Source organism: Taudactylus pleione, unplaced genomic scaffold, assembly GCF_031769625.1.
Source record: "Taudactylus pleione unplaced genomic scaffold, aTauple2 ptg000157l, whole genome shotgun sequence".
Lineage (NCBI taxonomy): Eukaryota > Metazoa > Chordata > Amphibia > Anura > Myobatrachidae > Taudactylus > Taudactylus pleione.
Window position 1 is genome coordinate 3,378,572 of NW_028284559.1, and position 24,557 is coordinate 3,403,128.

The 24,557-nt window shown below is 44.1% G+C and overlaps 1 protein-coding gene across 2 annotated transcripts; it reads left to right on the plus strand.

Annotated features, from left to right (window-relative positions):
* The first annotated feature begins 1,494 nt into the window (after window positions 1–1,494).
* COMTD1 (catechol-O-methyltransferase domain containing 1) lies at window positions 1,495–24,556 on the plus strand. Of its 2 annotated transcripts, none has more exons than XM_088474955.1 (7): window positions 1,495–1,634; window positions 2,061–2,188; window positions 5,137–5,236; window positions 5,844–5,962; window positions 8,465–8,519; window positions 13,791–13,927; window positions 20,975–24,556. In XM_088474955.1, the coding sequence occupies exons 1-7, from the start codon at window positions 1,553–1,555 to the stop codon at window positions 21,122–21,124; spliced, it is 771 nt and encodes a 256-aa protein (XP_088331081.1). In that variant the 5' UTR covers window positions 1,495–1,552; the 3' UTR covers window positions 21,125–24,556. The 2 variants fall into 2 exon arrangements, with proteins under 2 accessions (XP_088331081.1, XP_088331082.1); XM_088474956.1 differs by having other exon boundaries at window positions 1,503–1,571.
* The last annotated feature ends 1 nt before the right edge of the window (window position 24,557 follows it).

The window sequence follows — 24,557 nt, forward strand, 5'->3', positions numbered from 1 at the left end:
ATGTACATAAACAAATGAGCACACAAGAAAACAGTTATTAACAGTACAAACAATGCAGGACAGATACATGATTAATACATTGCTGCATGACTGTCAGAACCCGAACCATATCTCTGTATAAAGATAAACTACACTTGCCGAGGTTCCATTGTGGTCGCTGGAGTATCCTTCCGGGCTGTTGGCATTTGTTGCATGGAGTATGCAGAGAGTTAAAATGATCTTCTGTTCCTTGGGCGTTGTCAGCTTGCTGGGGTCTGTGATTACTTGGTCTCCCAAACCTGGTTCTTTCTGAGTCACATGTTTTGAACTTCCAATGGATTACATGCACTTGGTATAAAAGTCTGTTATTAACTGAGCATTATTGCCTGTGCAACGTCACCTTCAGGTTTTCTTTGGACTCCTGCCAGATCCTCGCTGTGCCTGGTATACGCTGTGGACTTTCCAAACACTTGGGCCTTTTCCTGGTTCAGTTCTGCTACAGTTTCTCAGTTACACTACAGAGCCCAGGGCTGCTGTTGGCTCTCTGCTGTTTTACCAAGCCTGACTTTGCTATTCGTTCTCCGCTGTAGTATTAGCCCAGCTCTGCTATTGATTCATGGCCTCACCTTGTTCATCTTAAAACAACAGTTGTCAACTGCATCATAAAAGCTCAACCTCATACCGGATCTCAGTCACGTTCCGGGGCTCAACCCCGCACCTCCCCATACCGGATCTCAGTCACGTTCCGGGGCTCAACCCCGCACCTCCCCATACCGGATCTCAGTCACGTTCCGGGGCTCAACCCCGCACCTCCTCATACCAGATCTCAGTCACGTCTCGGGGCTCAACCCCGCACCACCTCTTAATGGATTCCACTCACGTCTCGGGGCTCAACCCCGCACCTCTGCTTACCGGATTTCAGTCACGTCTTGGGGCCCAACCCTGCATCTTCACTTACTGGATTTCAGCCACGTCTCGGGGCTCAACCCTGTACCTGCTTGTGTGTATGCTATGAACTTTATGTTATTTGAACTTTAGTTCTTCATGGGGCTAACCCCTGCACCTGTATGGCCATGATATCTGATGGTTTCAGCTTCTCAGTTAAAGGGACAAATGTAAGAGGGTGAGAAGTTTAGCAGTATTGGATCAAGTTTTACCTTCAAAATGGGAAAATATCTAAGTAAGTGTTTAAATCGTGAGCTATTACATTGGGCGAGTTTAAAAAGTTTGGGAGTTTACTGCTAAACTCTCACATTTTCTAAACTCTCACCCTATTACATTTTGCCTAAAATGTCTCTTGGTATAACAAACAATTTATCTGATAGTGTATGCTAGATAGAGGTAAATACTTTTCCTGAATGTGAGAGTGGTGCTACTGTGACACAGCAACTAAGCCACCAGATGGCAGCATCACACCACTCTTTGACTTCTGCTCATGAAACAGAACATGCTGTTCTAGATTGCCAAGTGACTGCTTCCTATGTGATAAAGGATCATGTGACAAGAAAGGCCAATACTTACTGAGCAGCATGAGGCTGCTGCTGTCCTTTGTACCTGCTCCGACTCATTCATCATGTCCCTCTCTACAACCGGTAGGGAAGCAGTGGTTGGTATTGCTATGCTGGGGATAACCTTTGTTACTGGTGTCTATGTTGGTGAGTCAACTGCACCTCTTTTGTGTCATTTATTTATTGTCAGCATTAAGTGCCTTCTAAATACATCTAAACGGATGAAAGTAACTAATGCAGTGGCTCCTCTCTGCAATGTAACCTATTGTTCCAGAACTCCCTTTCAGAAAAGCATAAATAGGTGAATATAGGGAGGGCTCGCAATGTGTGGCCTGGTAAATGATCCATGGCTCTCCCGCACACTCCTTATAGGAGTGCCATAAAGGAGCGTAAATCTACTAACCTCAAGCAACATGACACCATAATAATGGCTTGAATATTTGTTTACTGAAAATCAAGAGGTTGCACAAACGTATCACATCTGCAAGCTACTACCGTGTCATTTTGGAAACACCTGACATTACAATCACTTCCTTTGTGCGTTATGGTAAGTGTAATGTTTGCCTCTTTTAGGGAAAAGATACTTTATGTACCGTAGGGAAAAGTCACAGAAAATGTTTGATGTCCAGGATGACCCACGCAGAGCGTACCTGCTGCGCCTATCACTCCGAGAACATCCATCAGCCAAGAAGCTCAGACAGGTATGGAAAAGAGTGCAAGCTGTGATAGACCAAAACAAGTAACAAGATGTCCACTAAATTAGTATTATTTTTCTTTGAATCCCCAGCCAATAAGCCAAGAAGCAGATGATTTGCAAACAGTGTAAAGACAACCTCCAATTTTATCTGCATCTCTGCATCACCAGAGATCTGCAACATACAGTATATTACAACTGCATTAGTTGTGTGGGGTTAACGTTCAAGAAAACAACCTTCATGGGCTCTGTACAACCTAAAGACAATGATTGTAAATTCATCAAGATCTCATTTAGAAATCTCTCTCACTTGTCATGCCTGCATAAGATTCTATGTCTGTGACATAATCCCCTATATGTATGCTTGCCTTTTGCTGACCAGTGCCGAGAAACATGTTTGCACTTTAACCACTTAACTGCCAATTTTTTTTACCCAAAAAAGCGCTCAGAAATTGAAATTTTTTATGATTGAATTGGGTCAAGAACACTTACTTACAACTTATCCAACACAATTTCATTTAATAATAAATAAACTATATTTAATTTTTTTAAACACATAAGATTAACATTGATTTTTAGTATAGCGGATATTAATATATCAGACCATCGATGTTCCCATCACAATTTAATTTCCCCAGCAGCTGCTCCCCTGAGCAGCCACCAGGTGTGCACAGGTGGTGGATAATTTACATTTCCCTGGCGGCTGCTCCTCTCTGCAGGTGGGGGGTCCTGCCATGCTGACCGATCAGCAGTGATCAGCAGCACGGCAGAAACTGAGGGAGGAGCAGGGATGTAGAGAGGCCGGGAGGTCCTTCTGCTATTGACAGCAGATTATCTTCCAGCAACCGCCCACTGGTGCATCGCTTGCATATAGGTCAGTTAACAACTGCCTGGCGTAGTTGCAAACTATGCCGCCACGCCAAGCAAGTGGTGAATAAAACTGTAAAATGTATCTTTAACACATCATTAATGTCCAGACATTGAAGCTGTGAAGTGTACTAGAAAAGTACTAATCAGACTGTAGGGACAGTGAGCCTGATTCAGACCCGCTCGCGAGCGCTGAGCACTCGCAAGCGGGTCGATGATGGCCCAGTGTGCATGCGCACGACGGAGCCGGCTCCGTCGTGCGCATGCGCGAGACCCGGATAGCGACGGGCAAGCTGTCGCTCCGGGTCTTGTACCAAAGGGGGCGTGCTGTCGAAGTTGAGTGACAGCACGCCCCCTTTTGTGGGCGTGCCGGGACGTGGCTGCCCAGACGGAGGCGTTCCCATGGGAACGCCTACCGTCTGGGGCCGGCCCCACTGACATCACAAGTGATGTCAGTGGGAGTGCTCTCAGTTCTGATAGAGCCGAAAGCACTCCAGGGCTTGCGGCAACGAGACCCTACCACAAGGGTCTCGTCGCAAGCCCGATGGTCTTGACCATCGCGACCATCTTCCTGGCCGCTCGCTATAGCTGTGGGTGGTCACCCACAGCTATACGAGTGGCCAGGAGGCCGCTCTAAAAATTAAGAAGGACGGCCCTGATTCAGAGCAAGTGCTCTGTCAGAGCGTCCGGCTCTGAATCAGGGCCTGTGTTAGGCCTACAGAAAGTGTTCTAGGCAGTTTTCCTATGTCAGACCTCGTCTCCCGTGCTAAGGAGTCGAAAGTGACAGATACACAAAGATCGGAATTCCTGCATGTGCATACATTAGCTTATTGAGCATGTATAGATAAATTTTAAGCTATAGATGAGTGGTTTAGTTCACCTCGGTTCTGTTGGGATCTGAAAAATGGCAGCTTATTGGCTATCCGGCTCTCACGTGTTTTGGATAGCCAATAAGAAATCTGAACTTGCATTAATTTGGCAAAAAGAACCAAGTAAAACCAAACATCTCTATTTTAAGAAAGTTACGCTTCTTGGCCCAGTACTCTGCAGCATCACTTTATGCTTGTAGCCAGTAGACTGATATATAGTACATATATAGTCGTCCTAGAAGTGGCTGAGCTGAGTCAGCGGGTATATTTCCCAGAAAATAAATACTAAACAGGGTTATGAATCTTCTACAATCACATTTTTATATGTCCCAGTATAGACGGTCTGTACATTTTGTTTTTACCTGTGAGAATATCTGATGGATGATGATTATGATGGATAAATCTAACAAAGAAAATACAGAATTAGGGAAAATGATCTTCCTAGCTGACTATTGGGAAAGTATGCATGTGTAGGGCATGGTAATAGTGATAAATTGCTCTGATGCATCTCACAATATCATACACTGTAATACAGGGAGTTTCACTCGCTATTGGCCCCAAAGTTTTTCTTATAACTTTTAAAGTAAATTACGTAATTTAGTGAAATATGACACAGCCCCACCTGGTGTCTGTGCGTTACGTGCCGATATGAACCGGTACACAGCTGAATAATGAGTATTTATTTTCCAGACATACTGGAAAACTGACTTAATAAATATCGGCATGTAACACACTGACACAATGAATGTGGACGCCTCAGTGTCCAACACCACTGTCAGAAGCAGGAACACCTACTGACTAGCAGTGGTGACTGCAGAGGTGAGGCTGCAGCCCAGTCCAAAATTCAAATAGGGGAACCACACCTACTGCCATACTCACTGGCTCCCCTATTTGAATTCTTGACTACACTGCTGACTAGGGTGGGGAACAGCTGGCCTTCACTTCGTGCATGTGTCATCAGCTGGCCTTCACTTCGTGCATGTGTGATCAGCTGGCCTGGATGCTAATGGCGAACACTTGCTATGACTTCCTCATGTGTCTCATAGACCAAGGTATATCTGTGTCACATTTCACTAAATTATGTCAATTACTTTAACAACCTGTTTAATAATCAACTTTGCTGTAGTAGTTGAAGCATTATAATGTTTGCCTTTAAAATGCTTTGTTATCTTAAAAAAAACAGACAGATAATACAGAATAATAATATTTGTGTTTCCAGCATCTTTTGGGGATCACTCCTCAGGATATAAGCAGCGATGCTGCCCAGCTATTGGGGAATCTGGCTAAGCTTATTAATTCTAGGAAGATTTTGGACATGGGTGAGAACATACGTGAAATCTGACAGCACATTCATGAAATCAGAGTGAGAACCCATGCAGTAACTTACAGCACATTCCCGCACAGTTGCCTGCCTATATAGTAGCCTAATCTTCATCACCCTGCCACCTGTCTGGCTCTAGACTCTCACATGAGCTAGGCTTACATCATATGCCCTTTTGTACAGTGGATCAGCTCTATAGCACAGCTACACACTGGCTGCTCCTCTCTCACATTCCCCAGGCTTTAGTGTGGTCACAACTGTTACTTGTCTTATATTGGGGCTTGGGTCATCTTTGCCACTTGCTCTACTTTGTAGTGTGGATTCCTTCTCACATTTGTATGGTGATCTGTCTCTCTCACACAGCCTACACTATTCATTTATTGATAACCCCATCATGTATTTATCCCCTAACCATTGCAGTCACATTTCCAACACTATTGCGTGGCTGTCACCTTACATGCTCTACATTTGACTGTGACAGCTTGTTCAGAGCATGTTTCCTTTCTCCTAGCATTCTTTTATTTTTACTGACCACAAAGTTGTAGCTTACAGAACATTCCTTTATGTTTCCTCAGCCAATCTGTCTTATCTATTCTTTGCCACAGGGTGGAGCTGTGGGTACAATCCTTTGATCCTTGCCTTGGTGCTACCATCTGATGGAAAAGTAATTGCAAATGTGCGAGACACAGAGGATGTCAGCTATGCAAGGAACTCGTGGAATGAGGTACTGTGTACATGTACTGTATAATACAGGGCAGATGCATTTATTTAATAGATAATATATGCTCTTTGCCTTTCCAGCTGGCTCAGTCTTGAAAAACTGGGACAAACTAGGCCACACCCTGGTCCAGTTATATTCAAGTCAGAATAACTATCTGTAGGATACACTTCTCCATTTCTCCTGCCTGCTCCATCCCTTTATCTTTACACACACAACGGCTGAAATGTACTTGGATTCGTTTCGATAAAAGTGACGATTTTTATAGCGAATTTGACGTGGGATTTAAAGCTGCAATATATTTTAGAGGTAAAAGCAAGCTTGGTTTTGCCTTTTAAAAAAAAAAAAAAGATAACCAGTTTAAATCCTGTGGTAAAATCGTTCAAAACAAAAATTCAGACACTTTTGCCAAATTGAGAGCTATTACATCCAGGCCAATGCTTGTTTCCCTAATTTAGCTCACTGTGCCTGATAATCACATTTAAGTAACATCTCTCCACTGCCCTTGGCATTCCCACTAAGGCCCGTATTCAATTTGAGCCGAGCCGCGTTAACTTAACGCGGCCCGGACTTAATGCCAACTTCGCCTGTTTTCCAGGCGTTAAAGTATCGCGCGCGTGCCCGCGTATCCCCGTATTCTATTTCTAGTTGCTAAAGTGACTTAAAAAATCGTGAAAAACCCACCTGCCACAAACACCTGCAATCAAAAAAACACTTGGGCCATACTTGGGGACCCCCACAGAGTCAAGTTCGCAATTTTTTAATTGTACCCCAACTTTTTTTTTTTCGCCCCTTTTTCAAATTAAATTTTTGGGGTGTCCTTAATTTTTTTTCTTTTTTACACAGATTACCTTTGGGGGACTGTCTGAAGGCTGCACGTGGGGTTCCCGAAACGTTGCACCCCAAAACCCCAATTCTGCACTTTTTAACACCTGCCATTCATAGGCGATACATTACCGCCTATTACATTGCATTGACTTAACGCCTAGGCGGAAAGTCTTTCAAATTGAATACGGGGTAAAACTAAAACAGGCGATAATGAAGTCATCGGCGGTAAATTACCACGAATCCGGACTTAACGCCTCAAATTGAATACAGGCCTAAATTGTTGAGTCAGGCTGCTCACGTGGACTATAGGTTGGACCCTTTGTTAGGATGTCTGTGTGAAAAACCACCAGACAGCAGCAATATTGTTTCCTTTCTGTTTTTCTAGCATTCTCTGGATAACAGGCACCCACATAAAAGATCCTATACGCTGTTATACATAATCAGGATTTATCCTATCTGGACAGCCCTGGCTATTTCTGTTGGAGAGGATTGTATTGTCCTGTATGTTGAAAGCAAGGATAAACCCTTGATAATAAATACATTTGCACTGATAGTATTGTACTATGAGTAAAGTAAAAGTGCAGTGATATGGGAAACACCATACTGCATATAACCTAAAACTTGAGCAAGCTGTTGTATCGGGCATTGGAAATAAAACAAACCTTGTGCCTCTATTATCTATCAATCAGATTATGAAGTTTGTTTGCAAATGCAGTTGAAAGGGGACCACTACCAGCCTGTTTGTGCCACATCTGCAGACAGCACTAGAAGGGTTCTGTGAACCCAGAGCACTTCTAGGTTGTCCAACCCAAGTACCAAATGTCTGTATAACATCCCACCTTACTAGTGTGGATACTGATCCTGTCACTAGGAGAGAGAGACGAATTGCCCATAAATGGCTTACATTAGTAATTTACTTTAAAATCAATTTCTCTGCTGTTATATAAGTATTGTTGCATTGCAAGTATATGTTTCAAAAAGAAAATCCACTTTAGGTCTGTTGAGCAAATAAAAAAAATATTATAGAAAATGGTGAATTTTGCAGAAATAATCCCTATTCCCTACTCTATTTCTAATCCACTTGCTAGATACTCAGTGAAGCTAGGTGTATATAGCAAAGTTCCAGCTGTGATTCTAGCTTTTCTGTCTAAACTTATACAATACCAGTGATTTGAACCAAGAAACATGTAAAATGATTTGCTCTAGTCATTTCAAACTGGATGATGTTTAATTTAATGTTCATTCTAGCACCCTGCACCTGTCGCAACCCGTGCAGTTCCTCTTTCCTGCCTGATGTGTTGCTCGCTGCTCTGGTACTTCTAGCACACTCAGGTGATACAACAAACCTCTGATATACAGACCAAACTGTGCTAGAAGCACCAGAGCAGAGAGCGACACCCCAGGCAGGAAAGAGGAACTGCACGGCATGTGACAGGTGCAGGTGCTAGAATGAAGACTATAATTAGGGACGAACCAAGAGAATTCAGTATGAACAGAGACTACATATGCCTGGCCCACTAAAGATGGAACCCAAACAGGAATATTTGGCGCTAGAAATACTCTACTAGAGAATGCATGTCGCACGCAATTGGAAAAATTTACCTTTTTGGTCTGTTTTATTTATAGAGCATGACTTTTAAACACAACAAACTAGCACCATTTTTCTGACTTTTGTCGCAGGCTGGTGTGGAGCGCAGGATTCATGTAGAGGAAAAACCAGAAGAGCAAACATTGGGTAATTACATCTGGCTAATTATAGTAGTAGGTCATACCGCTTTTCCACGGACTTGAAAATCCTGGGTTTTTGCATGTGAACGCGCATCAACCTGGTATTTTGTTTGTTGAAACGTCTCTACCAAGGTTCAGTCACCCAGGAAGCCAACCCTGCTAGCGAGTAGGGTTTTTCCCGGGAAGGACCCCGGTAAGGCTCAGTGTAAACGGGCAACCCGGTTCATACGACTTGGGACCCATTTACAGCAAGGGGAGAGCCACATTCTAGCACAAGATGATGATGTCATCTCCTAGCGCTGGCACTGCACCCGTCTGCAGTGTGAACAGCGCTCACCCCTGGTGTAAAAGGGGTATGTCCCGGGCCTGACCTGATTTGGAATTGTGTTCCAAATCATGGGTCAGACCCAGGACTTTAGTATAAAAGGGGTATTACAGTGGTGTGAAAAGGTTTTTGCCCCCTTCCTGATTTCTTTTACCTTTGCTAATTTGTCACACTTGTTTCAGCTCTTCAAACAAAGACAACCTAAATAAACTCAGAATAGTTTTAAAATGATTATATCATTTACTGAAGGAATAAAAATATCCAACACCAACTGGCCCTGTGTGACATAATAGTTGCCTTTTTAGTTACTCATTCAACCAATAAACCAAATTCAATAATAAATAATAATACATTTGATAATTGGGTTCAATTAGACCAGACACAATGAGGCTTGATGACTGCCAGCCCTGTTGAATCTAAACATCAGTAAACTAGAACCTTTCCAGCAATGTGAAGTTGGCTACAAGGTCTCAACAAGAAGCAGAGTATGCCACCATCAAAATAATTTCCAGAAGAGTATAGAAAGAAAGTTATTGAAATGTATCAGTCTGGAAAGAGTTACAAAGCCATTTCTAATGATCTGGGACTACAGCAAACTACAGTGAGAGCTATTATCGCCAAATGAAGAAAAGTGATTTTCCTAGGAGTAGCCAGTCTACCAAAATTGCTCCAAAAGATAATCAACGACTCATCCAGGATGTCACAAAAGTACCCAGACAAACATCTGCAGGCCTCAATCACCTCAGTTAAGGTCAGCATGATTCCACCATAAGAAAGAGACTGGGCACCAGGGCCGTAACTAGGGTAGTGCGACCAGTGCCATGGCACAGGGCACCGCAGGGCAGGAGGCGCTGTTTGGGCCTATCAATTTTCCTTTTTATTATCATTCTCACTTGTAGCTTCCTCTTCTTTTATCCCCAGCATCTCTTGGCCTCCCCTATCTCTTCCCTGGCCCTTCCCCTTGAGGCCATGGCCCTTTTTCAGGTGCACTCTCTTATGTCCCTATTTAAAAAAATGGGGGGGAGGGCACCAATGCTCTCTCTGGCACAGGGCACCAAAAAAGTCTAGTTACGGCTCTGCTGGGCACAAATGGTATCCATGGGAGAGTTGCAAGGTGAAAACCACTGCTGACCAAGAAGAACATAAAGGTTTGTCTCACATTTGCCAAAACACAAATTGATCATCCCCAAGCCTTTGGGATAATGTTGAGGAGTCAAAAATTTTACTTTTTGGAAGACATGGGTCTAGTTACATCTGGTGTAAAGCTAACACAGCATCCAACAATAAGAATATCATACCAACAGTCACACATGATGGTGGTAGTGTGATGGTGTGAGGATGCTTTGCTGCTTCAGGACCTGGACGACTTGCCATGACTGACAGAATCATGAATTCTGCTCTTTTCCAAGAAAATTTTGATGGAGAATATTCGGTCATCAGTTTGTGATCTGAAGCTCAAGCACAAATGAGTTCTGCAGCAAAACAATGGTCCAAAACACAAGGGCAAGTCCACCTCTGAATGGCTCAAAATAAACAAAATGAAGGTTTTAGAGTGGTCTAGTAAAAGTCGTGACTTGAATCCAATTTAGATGCTGTGGTAGGACCTTAAACAGGCAGTTAATGCTCAATACCTTAATATGTGGCTAGATTAAAGCAATTCTGCATAGAAGAGTGGGACAAAATTTGTCCACAGCAATGAGAAAGACTGATCTCTAGTTATCGGAAGTGTTCGGTTGCAGTTGTTGCTGCTAAAGGTGGCACATCTAGTTATTAGGTTTATGGGGCAAATATTTTTTCACGTAGGTGACATAGGTGTTGGGTAACTTCCTTCAATAAATGAAATGATCAATTAAAAACTGTATTTTGTGTTTACTCAGGTTATCTGTCTTATATCTAGTTTTGTTTGTAGATCTGAAACAAATTAGTATGACAAATATGCAAAAATAGAAGAAATCAGGAAGGTGGCAAAAACTTTTTCACACCACTGTATTTTGTCGATTATTGCTGTACATTTCTTTTCAAGGTTTTTATACCTTAAGCCAGAGGTTCCCAAACTCCGCCATTACAGTCCAGGTTTTAAGGACATCCATGATTGAGCACAGGTGACTTCATTAGCGCCTCAGTCAATTTGATTTAACCATCTGGGCTCAAGTATGGCTTTCCTTAAAACCTGGACTGTAATGGCAGAGTTTGGGAACCTCTGCCTTAAGCTCAAGACTTCTTGACAAAGGTCCATGTGAGGAGCATTCATTCCTATGATGCCTATATAACAATTAATAAGTAATTTCTCACTTCAAGTCTGGTAAATACCCCCCTCCTTCTATCTTCCTGACTCTGTATATGTACAGACACTTGAAAATAAATATGTACCTTAGATTTAATTGAATCTTGACATAATCTATACAGATGTGTTCTTATATAATATTGCCACAGTTGCTGCAAACAATCCTTCTCAGATCGCCAGATTCCACCCGACTTGGCTTTCGCCGAGCGTCTATTTCACTCAAGTGTTCATCTTAGTTGTAACGCGATGCAACAAAACCAGTTCACGAGACTGCACTGATTAAATTGATGTGACACTTATATATCTGTGTGCAGCTCACTCGCGCCAGACGTCTTGTGCCGTATGGCGTATTAAGGCTAGATGTATGAGGACACATCTGCACATGTCCTGCCACAATTGTTCATAGTCTATTATCAGAAAAGATTAATAACATAACATTAATGCATTACAAATGCTGGCTTAGATCACAATATATAGTGCAAAACAAAAAAAGTACAGAAAACGCACAGTGGGCTTCTATGCTATGTGTGTTTTAAAAAAAAAAAAAGGTTACCAATAATTTTAATACTTAAATATTTAGCTATCGTAAATCGTGTACTGCACCTGGTGAATTAAAGGGCACCCATTTAAATTAGCACTGTCCTGTTTTCCCAATCATGCATTGACCACCAATAAAGAACAAATAGCACTTTACATAAATACAAATTAAATATAAAACGGTCTCAAAATACATCTTGAATCTGAGACAACAGGGACGTAGCAATTAATCAAATGGGTCATTCCATGTTAACTTACGTCAGTAGGGCTGAATATTTTTTGTTCATGGATGTAGGCATTATTCCACAATCTCTGCTCTGAAGTGATTCCCAACCTCAGCCCTCAATGACCCCTAATAGCGCCACTCCCCCTCCCTCACAGCAGCCCAGCACACAGCGTGTGCTGAGCTGCAGTGGAGACTGCTCGTGGCTGCTGATCAGCAGCCACAGCAGTCTCCTAAGCCTGTGGGGGGAGCGAACACACTGATCGCGCCCCCCCTAGCTTTGCGCCGGGCTTAGAGTGCCCCCTCTCCCCAGCGCGCAGCGCCACTTCGCGGCGCTGCATTTTTTTTTTCGGGAAGGGGGCGTGACCACACCTACCGCGATTAGGCCACGCCCCCTATTACCCGGGCCCGCCGCAGCTCTCAGCGGGCCTAGGTACGGGATGCCAGCGCTCGGGATGCCGGCAGTCAGAATCCCAACAGGATTAGGATACAGTCACCTGTCGGCCAGGATCTAGACCCTCCCCCTCTCCCTAACCCTCCCTGGTGCCTAAACCTAACCTCCCCCTCCCCACACCCTAAAAGCTAACCTTTTTATTGAAGATTCATTCTCCTGAATGTACCCTCACTGTATTGAATGTCATATCTGATTATCAAATCAACAGGATGAGTACAGTAAAATCAGATTACTGAACAGCAGGAATAACTCAGATTTTTTATTTTTTTTTCTGGATATCCAAAGCCAGATTTTTGCTGTGATAATAATAAAAGGGCTCCTACGGTGACTCCAAAGACTAACAGATGTAAAAAGAACAAATTCGGTGCAGACTGATCACTATCATGAGTGTCTGTATAGTAATATGGATGATTAATTTCAAACCATTGGTATGATTAAGAGAAATAGGAAATGGCAAATAGTGTACTTTTTTTCAATAGGAGCTCCACAGAACTGACGTTTTAGGGGCATATGTACTAAAAATCGCAGACGTGCCACATTTTTTCATTGAACATCATAGTGGGGATAACATTTTACATGATCATCCCCACGATGTACCAAATGTAACTTGCAGGGACAATGGTAGTGCTAACTGCTGTCCCAGTGCATTACATTCATAGGGGGTTGGAGGAGTCTTTCACATTTACAGTATTTTTCTCTTTATCTGATTGAGGAATTACAGAGTGCATTATTTTTGTATTTTCTGAGGAATCAAACCACTGATTGGGACTGAACGATCCACTGAAGAAGAGCTGACTTGTTCTTTTCCCTCCAGTATCAGAGAAGCCGTGACATGGCCTGGAGGCTTAGCCAGATTTCTGCAAATATATGCAACTGAGATCTCTGAATTATCTACCACCATGTAGTTTTCAAATCTTATTGCTGATTTCATTCTGAGTGCCGGGGGATGACTTTTTGTTGTTTCTTGTATAGAATAACCCATCCCTGTAGAGTGATCTGCAGATATATTTGCAGATGATGGTTGTTCGTACAGACTGAACAACCATCATCTGTGTCTGCCCGCAGGTTCCAGCGACCAGGGGGCGTGTCTCGGTGGGAGTTGTCCCCCCCCTTCCTTGCGGCTGCCACTGTGTGTGTACGGGGGGTCTGCTGACCGCCCGTGCACACCTGCCGATGGACAGATATGTCTGCAGACATACCTGTCCATCGGCTGTGCAGCACAGCCAATGTGATATGTCGGTGAACGGCGGCATTCACCGACATATCGCGGGTACACACTGCCCGATGGGCAGCAGATACATTGGCCGATCAATTGATCGGCCAATGTATGTCAGTGTGTACCCAGCTTAACATGCACCTGAGTGAAATTACTGAAGTGATTGAGCAGCTACCAACATGTATTGTTGTTCTTTTGTTTTAACTTTCATTGATGATCCATTCTCTTTTCACACCTAGACGACTTGCTCTCTGCTGGGGAAGCTGGTACATTTGACTTGATCTCCATAAACATGGCCAACCAACAAAACTGCAGGAAATGTTATGAGAAATGTCTGCGTCTCTTGAAGATCAGGGGAATACTAGCCATAGATGGGGTATGTTCAAGCTCAAGTCAGCATCTAAAATATGAAACCAATACATTTTGGACAAGAATGCAGTTACATACATTTCATATACAAGATTACTTTATTCATAAACAGCAGGTAAAGGGTTCACTCAGCATTTCTTATTTGTACAAGATAGATTTAGAACAAGTTGCATGTCTTTTACCAGAAAAATGAAAATCAGCACATTAAATTTGCAGCAATACACTTGCAAAGAGGTTCAGAACAAAAAGCATGTATAATATTTAGGGATGCTGTTCTCTGTTTCATGTGTTTCCAGCAGAAAGTAGGCTTCCGAGACACACATCCTCTAATGTGGAGCCATCTCCATGTCACACAGGAGGTAGAGAGCATTAATGCTGGCACTGCGGGGCATTCAGAATGCCATTTTTTTGTAGCTAAGAAATTCTGAAAGTGCCTCAGTGTTATTTGTGATAACACAATAGTATAGTACAGTGTTTCTCAAAATCGGCCTTTATGGAGCACTAACAGTGCATGTTTTCAAGGTTTCCTCAAGAATGATTAGTACCACCAGTAGTTCTATTGTTTTAGTCAATTAACACAACTGTGCTCCAGCTAGATGATCTGAAGAACATGCACTGTTAAGCTGGGTACACACTGATGGATATATCATCCGTTCCATTGAACTATCTATAGTGGATATGTCTGTGAATGATGTTGTTCACAGACATATCCAATCTGCTGTGCAGCACAGCAGATGGCAGACATATTTGAAAGTATATCGGTCATCTGTTGGTGTGTATGGTCAACTCGCCGATCATCCATACACTTTCTGCAGGTACTCGGTGGTGATTGACAGCTGAAATGGGCGGGCAATTTAAATGGCTGTCCAGTTGAGCTGTCAAGCCGGGGAGACGATTGGCAAGTGTATATGCACTTAGAAATCGTCAGATAGGTCGACGGGTCTGCCGAACTAGTGTGTACCCAGCTTAAGGCTTCCACGAGGACCAGGTTTGATACTGGTAAAGTAAATAAATATACTGACTATTACAGAGGCAGGGACAGTCAGGCAACAACTTGGAGAACGATGGGAGGAATTATTTTGTTTTATCGCACCCTTTCTCCTATCTAAAGTGACAGGAGTGCAATTTTTTTTTGGGGGGGGGGGGGGGGGCTGCCCATGCATATTGCGCATCTGGTGCACAAATAATGAGTTATGGTAAAACTTACCTTTGTTAACTCTCTTTCTTCAAAGTCCATAGGGTCCACACTGCGACATTGGGGTGTAGGTGGGACCTGGAGGACCAGACACCAACAGCAAAGCTTTTCAATCCCAGGATGCTCTGGTCCTTCCCGTATACCCCGCCCTCAGCCTGAGGGCAACTCAGTTTTGTTAACAAGCACAAGGCAGGAGCAGGACAGGAGAGAAGGAAGACTCACTGAAGAATCACACTCTCACACGGAGAAGGAAACAAGTGACCAAGAGAAGAAACCCATAGAAGCCAGGTGCGTCAGGGTGGGTGCCCTGTGGACCCTTTGGACTTCGAAGAAAGAGAGTTAACAAATGTGTTTCATCATAACTCATTTTCTTCCTCAGGGTCCATAGGGCTCCACAGGGAGACATTGGGGATGTCCCAAAGCAGTGTTTCAAGTGCGGGAACACTCCTGCGCTGATAGGAGAACCCAATGCCCGAATGACCATCCTGAGAGGCAAATGTATCAAAGGCATAAAACCTATGAAAGGTGTGGACAGAAGACCAGGTGACCGCCTTGCATAGCTGTTCAGCTGAGGCGCCATGCCGGGCTGCCCACGAGGGATCCACAGAGCGAGTAGAATGAGCAGAGACTGTAGTCGGCCCAGGAAGGACCATCTGTGTGTAAGCCTGTGAGATAGTCATGTGAATCCATCTGGCCAGAGTCTGTTTGTTAGCTGGCCATCCCTTCTTGTGGAATCCATATAGGTTCACTTTAGATCTTTAGAGCACGGACAACATCCAAAGATGCCTCACCTACCGCGAGGTCTGGTGAATTAAAGACCGGAACTACAATTTCTGCATTCAGGTGGACGCGAGAAACCACCTTGGGAAGGAAGCCTGGACATGTTCGAAGAACAGCCCTGTCCTGATGAAATATCAAAAAGGGGGAGCGGCATGAAAGCGCCCCTAAATCCGATACCCTACAGGAAGATGTTATAGCCAGAAGAAACAGAGTGTTCGCTGTGAGCCATTTGATATCCACCGATTCCAGAGGTTCAAATGGAGGTTACGAAAGTGCTTTGAGCACCACTGACAAATCCCATGGAGCCACAGGAGGGACAAAGGGAGGTTGTATCCGTAGAACACCTTTGTGTGTGTGTGTGGGCATCTGGTATAGAAGCAATCTTGTGCTGAAACCAGGTAGACAAAGCAGAAACTTGCACCTTGAGAGATGCTAGGCGGAGGCCTAGATCCAGTTCAGCCTGAAGAAAGGCAAGAATTCGAGAAACTTTAAAGACCTGAGGGTCATAATTTTGTGGAGCACACCATTGGAAATATAATTGCCAAATTATATGGTAAATCCTGGCTGAGGCCAGTTTACCTGCTCTGAGCATGGTCTGGACCACAGAGCTGGAGAATACCTTAGTTGTTAGGAGGGATGTCTCAAGAGCCTAGCCATTAAAGACAGACGGGCTAGGTCCGGATGTAGACATGGGCCCTGAGACAATAGGTCTACTCGTAGAGGAAGTTGAAGAGGAATGTCTATAGAGAGTCTTAGAAGATCCGAGTACCAATTACGTCTAGGCCAAGCCGGAGCTATTAACAGGACTGTGCTTCCCTCCTGTCTGAATTTCCGAAGCACTCGAGGAAGCAGGGAAATTGGAGGGAAGAGAGATGCCAACTGGAAGGTCCATGTCACCGACAAGGCATTTATGAAGGCCGCATCGGGGTCTTTTGTTCTTGCTCCATAAACTGGAAGTTTGTTGTTGTGTCTTGAGGCCATGAGAGTCACTTCTGGAAGACCCCATTTGTCCACTAGAAGCTGAAAGACTTCTGGATGTAGAGACCATTCTCCTGCATGCACATTGTGACGGCTCAGGAAATCCGCTTCCCAATTGAGAATACCCAGGATGAATACTGCGGAGATGGCTGTGAGATTGCGTTCGGCTCGTGAGAATGCGGAACACTTCTGTCATTGCTGATTAACTTTGAGTGCCCCCTTGATGATTGAGGTAGGCCACAGCCGTGTTGTTGTAGGACTGTACTTGTACCGGCCTGTTTTTTTAGAATATTTTGAGCCTGAGTGAGAGCTCTGTAGATGGGTTGAATTTCCAGGGTGTTGATTGGCAACATTGCTTGACTGGGGACCATTGGCCCTGGAAGGAGTGTTGGCCGGTTACTGCGCCCCATCCTTGGAGGCTTGCGTCTGTGGTGAGTGGAATCCAGTCTGGGATCCAAAAGGGATGACCCTGGTTCAAATGGGAAGTCTGGAGCCACCCATGTAGGGACAGGCGAACCTCTGGGGGGAGGCTCATCGTATGGGATTTGAGCAGATGGGGTAGCTCGTTCCCCCTGGAGAGGATCAGGTGTTGTAGGAGCCTGGAGTGAAACTGGGTGAACTCCACCATGTCGAAGGTGGACACCATTGATCCCAAGGCTTGCATTGCAGAGTGAATTGACACTCTGCGATTGTGAAGCAGTCTACGTAGTCTGTACTGTAGTGATGAAATCTTGTCTACCGTCAAGAAGATTCTCTGAACTCGAGAGTCCAGGAGGGCTCCCAAATGTACCATCCTTTGAGAGGGTGTCAGAGAAGACTTCTTCCAGTTGATCAGGCACCGTGCATTTGTAGAAAGGTAATGGTTACCTGCAGATGGCGTTGAAAAGTCTCTGGGGAGCTTGCCAACAGCAAAAGATTGTCCAAGTATAGGAGCAGTCTGATCCCTTGACGACGAAGAGAGGCCGCCATAACTGCCATGATCTTGGTAAAGACTCCGAGAGGCTGATAAGAGGCCAAATGGCAGTGCCTGAAATTGGTAATGTTGTTGTAATAGCAAACCAGAGATACTATTGATGAGAAGGCACTATAGGTACATGTAGGTAAGCATCCTGAATGTTCAGGGATACCATAAAATCTCCAGGCTCCATAGCTAGGATAATAGAGCGGAGAGTTTCCATACAAAACTTGGGCACCGATAAACTTTTCAGAGATTGAGGATAGGCAGATGAGGCCCATTGGGGTTCTGAACTAAGAAAAGGGTAGAATAATAGCCCTTGCCCCTTTGTGAGGAGGGGACCCAAATTATAACTCTTGAATTCGGTAAGGACTGAATGGCTTTGGTTGAGTCCGATGGAGGTCCTGTGCAAAATAACTTTTGGGGGGTGTCGCTTCAGGAAGTAGAGGGCGTATCCGTGGGAGACCACTTCTCTTACCCAGCTATCTGACGTGGTTTGATACCAAACCTGGGCGGCAAATTGAAGAAGTCGGAGAGGCTGCAGGCTTGTCCGCAGACTTAGCAGGTTAACGTGTAGCAGCCCAGGCCTATTTGGCCCTAGGCTTGGAGGCCTTGGCTGATGTCTGTTGCTGTGGAAAGGACTGACCCTTGGCTTTGCCTTGAGGGCGAAAGGAATGAAATGATGACGTCCTAGGTTTTGTATTAAAGGTAGAGGGCAGGAACGCAGTCTTGGAAGCTGCCAAAGTAGTCACAATTTTATCTAGCTCTGGACCAAATAGGAGGTATCCCGAATAAGGGAGAGACTCCAGAGCCCGTTTTGTCTGAATCTGCTTTTCAGGAACTGAGCCAAACGATACGACAGGCCACTACCGAAGTGGCAGAAGTAGGAGGTTGAATCCCTAATGTGAGATACATAGAAGAGTTGCTTCCTTGAAGTATCAATGGGAAATGTTTCTCCTAGGGCCTCTGCCCAACTCTCAATGGCTTTAGCCACCCAGGCCATAGCCTTAGCAAGAGGAGTAATAGCTCCTGTTAGAGAGTAAATAGATTTATGACAAGCTTCTATACTTCTATCTGTAGTCTCCTTTAAGGAGGTAGCAGTATGAATGTGTAATGTGGCATTTTTAATCAAACAAGTTACATGAGAATCCACCGCCAGGGGAACTTCCCATTTAGTGCAATCAATATCTGGAACAGGGTAAAAGGAACTGAAATGTTTTGGAATTTGAAACCTTTTACCAGGCATATTCCATGCTTCAACAAATGTGCTCTACATTTTGTCATTTAAAAAGTGCATTCTTTTTCTTAGGAGAGGGTTCATCCTCTTCTATTTGGAAAATTAATTTTACAGCTCTGACAAGAGCAGGTATATCTAGTTTAGAGGGTGGCTCCTCTTCTCCGGAGATGGAGTCAGAGTGAGAGAGGTCTGCATCTTCTACCTCCACAGATGATATGTCAGAATCAGAGACCGAGTGGACTGGGAGAATAATAGAGCACGTTTGGCTTTACCCTTTGTAGCATTTGTTGCAAGGTTGTACTGGTGGCCCCCCTGGAGCGCCAGCGCTATACATGGCACAAGGAAGTGTGCAACAGCGCTACATATGATATCAGGGAGCGAGCAACCACGTTAGATATGGCACAATGTAGTGTGCAACGCAGTATGAAGTATGTGATAGGCCTCACAAGTGTAAGGTACAATGACTCTCTATACCTTAGTATGACAGGGTATAGCAGAAGAAAGGGATAGTTATAACTGACGGCATATAAAAAAAAACAAAAAAAAAACAGATTAGCACAAGTCACAAAAATCAGAAAAGAACATTACATGTCTCCAGTGGGCACTATTCTCAACTACACAGAGCATAGTGGCTGGTAGGATATAGCGCTGTATAACCTGGCCCTTGACAGAATTATACAGGGAGACTAGACCCAGCGATTCCCGGAGACTGCTTGCCTAAAATGGCTGCCTCGCATCTCGGAGGGGATGGAGGGTGAGGGAGGAGCAGCCCAGGGAACACCAGGACCACACTGGAATGGCTGTGCTGGGGGAGGTGCTGCAGGGAAAGCGCCTTATCCCCTGGCTGACGTTAACCACCGGGTCCCCTGACCTTAATAATATGCCTCTGCGCCAGTATGTTAATTCCCCAGTGATCTAGTGGAGTAGTGGGCGAGCCAGTGTCCACATCAACGCCTCTGGTCTGTCTCCTGAGACAGGAGGGAAGACTGCACTAATACACGGGTCCCGCCTTACCTGTCCCCTGGATTCCGGGCTGCAGTCTGGGGGTCCAGGGAGCCTGCTAGCTAGTCCACCTCAGAGCCGTGCCGGGTGTACCTTGCACAGGCTTGGTGTCACTGTGCCGCGGAGGGGTGATGGTGTGGCAACACAGACATCCGGAGGACAGTCTGGTGCTGCTCACCCTTCTGGTAGAAATAAAAATGCACTAAAATAAAAATAAAATAAAAAAGCTTGGGCTGCATAAGGCAGCCCCATTATAACGGTGGTCCAGCTCCTTGCCAGACACCAACGAAACTGAAGTGCCCTCAGGCTGTGGGTGTGGTTTAGGGGGAAAGACTGGAGCATGCTGGGATTGAAAAGCTTTGCTGTTGGTGTCCGGTGCTCCAGACAGGATTTAGCAGCGTAAAACGGCTAAACCCATCTAAAATTTTGCTTTGGGTGTCCAAATTGCCAATTTATTGCACAAATGCCCAAAGAGCTGCGAGAAGAAGTGCGTGCTCCCGCAGCTGTATGCACCCGACTAGAGCAACAATTTAATTGCTCTGCACTATTAGCCTCGGGGGGAAAAAATTAATTAAACACATTGGAATTAGCAAGAGAGGCTTCTGATCCTCCTCTGCCAAATAACGATTGCTAGAGTGGAAGGGGTAAGGATGGATGAATAGTTAATTACATGATATTTAATGATCTGCAAATCCTATAGTGCAGTGGTTCCCAAACTCAGTCCCTTAGATACCCTAACAAGTGACTTAATTAGTACCAATTTGATTTAACCATCTGTACTCAAACACAGATACCCTTAAAACCTGGATTGTTAGTGTGCCATGAGGACAGAGTTTGGGAACCACCGCTATAGTGGATAAAGTTCAATAGGAGCTACACTAATAAAATGTTTTCAAAAATTTGACAGGTCCTGTGCAATGGAGCCGTCCTGAAAACACACACAGAGGATAGTGTGCAGGAAATGCATCAGATGAGTGAAGCCATCTTAAGGGATGCCCGTGTTTATTTAAGTATCCTACCTCTTGGCGACGGTCTGATGTTGTGTTTCAAACTATGAACCAAAGTATTTAAGCTACATTTTGTAGACATTTTTTTCTTTTAGAAAAAAAAACAAACAAAAATGCAACCATGAAAGTAGGCTGCGATTGAATTTGGTAAAAGTAAGGGTTGCTGTACAATGAAAGCTCCTCGTCATATACTGGATCCTTTTTCATGACCTCTTTCTCGCCTCCACACACTTAAGAAACGGTGGACTGATATGAAAGTCTCTATGAACAGATTTGTAACAAAGTTTTCCATCAGCAATCCATTTAAATGGCTAACCTTATCTTCCATGATTGACTCCCATTCCTGGTTATGGGACATTTATTGGTCTTCTTTTATTGAGCGATTTTCCTCCATCATACAACAAGACTACTTGCACCTTTGGCACCTGCAAACACTTCTTTACATGAGCTTATCAAAACACATTCACTGCAAACATTACAAAAACACATCTAATTATATATATTTCTATGCTACAGCCTAGTGACTGCCCAGTCAACATTGCAGTGTCTGGATCATAACGCCATGCTACGCACTACCTCCTGTTGCAGACTGTCTGGACCGATCTGCATTTAACCTCATGAACCACACGTAATTTGCTATAGATTGTAAGCTTACGAGCAGACCTGTCTGTACCCAGTTTTGTTTTCTTACTGCGATTGCCTCAATTTTTAAAACAATGCAGAATATGCTGTCACTATATGAATCATTTTAATAAGGGTAAGGCAATGCATTTCAACATGTACAATACAATTATAAAAAAAAAAGTAGTAGGACCTATTCCTTCCCTACATCTAATTCTGTTTCTGATCAACATATTTAGTATCGTCTTAGAACAGTGGTTCTCGAACTCAGTCCTCAGGACCCCAAACAGTTAATTTTCCAGGTCACCAGTGGATTTTTAAAATGGGACTTGTGGGTAATACAAGTGTGCACCTGCCAGGTGGCCTGGAAGGTGTGAACTGTTAGTGGTTCTCAAACTCTTTCCTAAGTACCCCAATCTGTATTTTTTCCATCACAACTATTTTTTTGGTATAGTAACTGCTGACAAATATTAGTTACATTTGATGTACTGTGCTGCTCGCTAAAGTTTATTTTTTAGTAACCCTTAGAGCAGGGGTGGGGGGAACCTTTTTTCTGCCGAGGGCCGTTTTGATATATAGAACATTATTTGCGGGCCTGATGCAGACCACAATCACTGGTGATTACAGCAATGCCCAGAGGATCCTGAGCATCCGGGGAGCTGTAAGGTCAGATGTGTGACTGAAACATCCTAAGGATGCTACGGGCAGCACTGCTGCATAGATTCTGGGTGCAGGGTGCCATTCAAAGGAAAAGCTCAGAGGGCCTTCTACGGCCCCCGGGCCTGAGGTTCCCCACCCATGCCTTAGAGACAAATGTCCGCACAGCTGCTACAAACCATCATAGCACACATCTAATAGTACTCTCCAGCCGACTGGTGTTTACTATGGATTTTGCTGAATTTATCATAGGAAAGCAGATACTGTAAACAATAGTGTTAAAATCACTTCCAAGTGAATTGCAAACTGACAGCGGTTTTCAAATATCCCACTTCCTAAAGGTGGGTACACACCTAATAGGTATATATTTTCTGCATACAGTCGGAACGATCAGCTGTGACTGATGTCACAACAGGGCGGGCATTCACATGCGCCCGCCCAGTTAAGCTGTCAATCACCGCCAGCCTGTGCAGCAAGTGCCCGTACACACAACACGATACCCCAACATATCTGCAGCCGTCGAGATAAGTCTGAATTACGTCGTTCGGACATATCGCTGTTACACACTGGCCGACGCACACAAGACATAGCCTTTTAATTGAAATATGTCGACCAGTGTCTACCCAGCATAAGCCTTAATTTTGTGAAATACACCGCTTTTAATCAGCTGCTCACACTGAGCCTGGCTCAGTGGTAGGCATATATTTACTGGATCAATCCAGTAAAGTTATACCCCTTTCACACAGAGCAAATACCGGGCACCATGCCCCTGCTCTTTACCAGGGTCAGACAGACCTGTGAATTTTGCCGGATTGATAAAACCCAGAAAATTGTCGGGTCTAAAGCTGGGTACACATGGGACAAATCTGTTCAGTGAACGACATCGCTGAACGATCTCCCTTGAAATTCCTGGTGTGCTGGATGAACGATATTGTTCATCCACACACCAACGATTTCACAAACGATGAACGACCAGCGATCATTCTCCCATATAGAAAATTAACAATATCGGCCAGATTAGCCTGCATGCATACCGGATGAATGACAACGTTATCATCCAGCAGGAGTGTGCATCGTTGGTCGTTCATTGCATACAAACGGAATGATAGATAGTTGAATAATATCGCTATCATTCATATCGTAACGATATATCATTCTGTGTGTATGCACCTTAAGTCTGAAAGGAGCATGAGAGACAGCAAAACTGTTTATTTTCTGATTATTATACAAATGTTGTGGATATCAGGCTGTAACAATAATGTTCATATATGTCCAGTGTGCTGGGTACAAGACTCCTAATACAAGTTTTATTCATAGCTGCTAATAAAACACTAACTTTCCAGGTTGGTGGCTAAAGTTCTGGCACCAACAACTTGCTGGAATACAACAGATTTAAAGCAACAGATATGCAGACTGGTATTCCCATTGTCACTATACAAAGAAGTAATTGCTTGTTTGACAGCTTGGAGAAATTCTTAGGTTAGGTCTATTACCAATGGGTAACTGGAATGTAAAGGGTATTGTACAGATGCGCCCAGTTACATTGTGGCAGATCACTTCATGCTATTCCCCGTGCCTGCACATGCTACAGCGCGCACTGCAATCGCACCATGCATTCCTATAGAGGTTCATATGCAGTGCGCGTATCTCGCGCTATGCATGGCGCGATTCCTTGCGCCAGCACTATAGTTGGGCATATCTGTAGGTTGAAACTGCAACATGTAGAGAATTGAAGTTCCACAGGGAGTCACTGTTTGTCTAACGTTGCCCTAGCACTGCTATCACACTGGAGGTCTACTTTGTATACTAGCTATTTGTAGCCCTGGTGCTTCCACTTTCCTAAGACAGGTAAAGGTCATGTGGTGTTAATGAGCTGCTCTGCATGTTTGCTTTATGATTGGGTAATGAACAGTAGCTAGTTAATATACCATAACACACAATTTGGCAGACAGCAATCATGTGACATCACTGAATATATTACCGGAGCCCTTACAGACCATGGTTACCAAAGCGTTGAGCCCTGTTGGGGTGTTGTGTGTACAGTGCTACAAGTTGGATCAATCGCAAACAATGGTTCCATTTCGGAGGGGCGAGTTTACAGTTTTAGCCAACATGGTTGATGGAGTTTGCTCAGCCCTGAAACATGTACTATATATGTAACTACAAGTATGTGGAATCCTTAATACCAATAAAACACAGTTACAA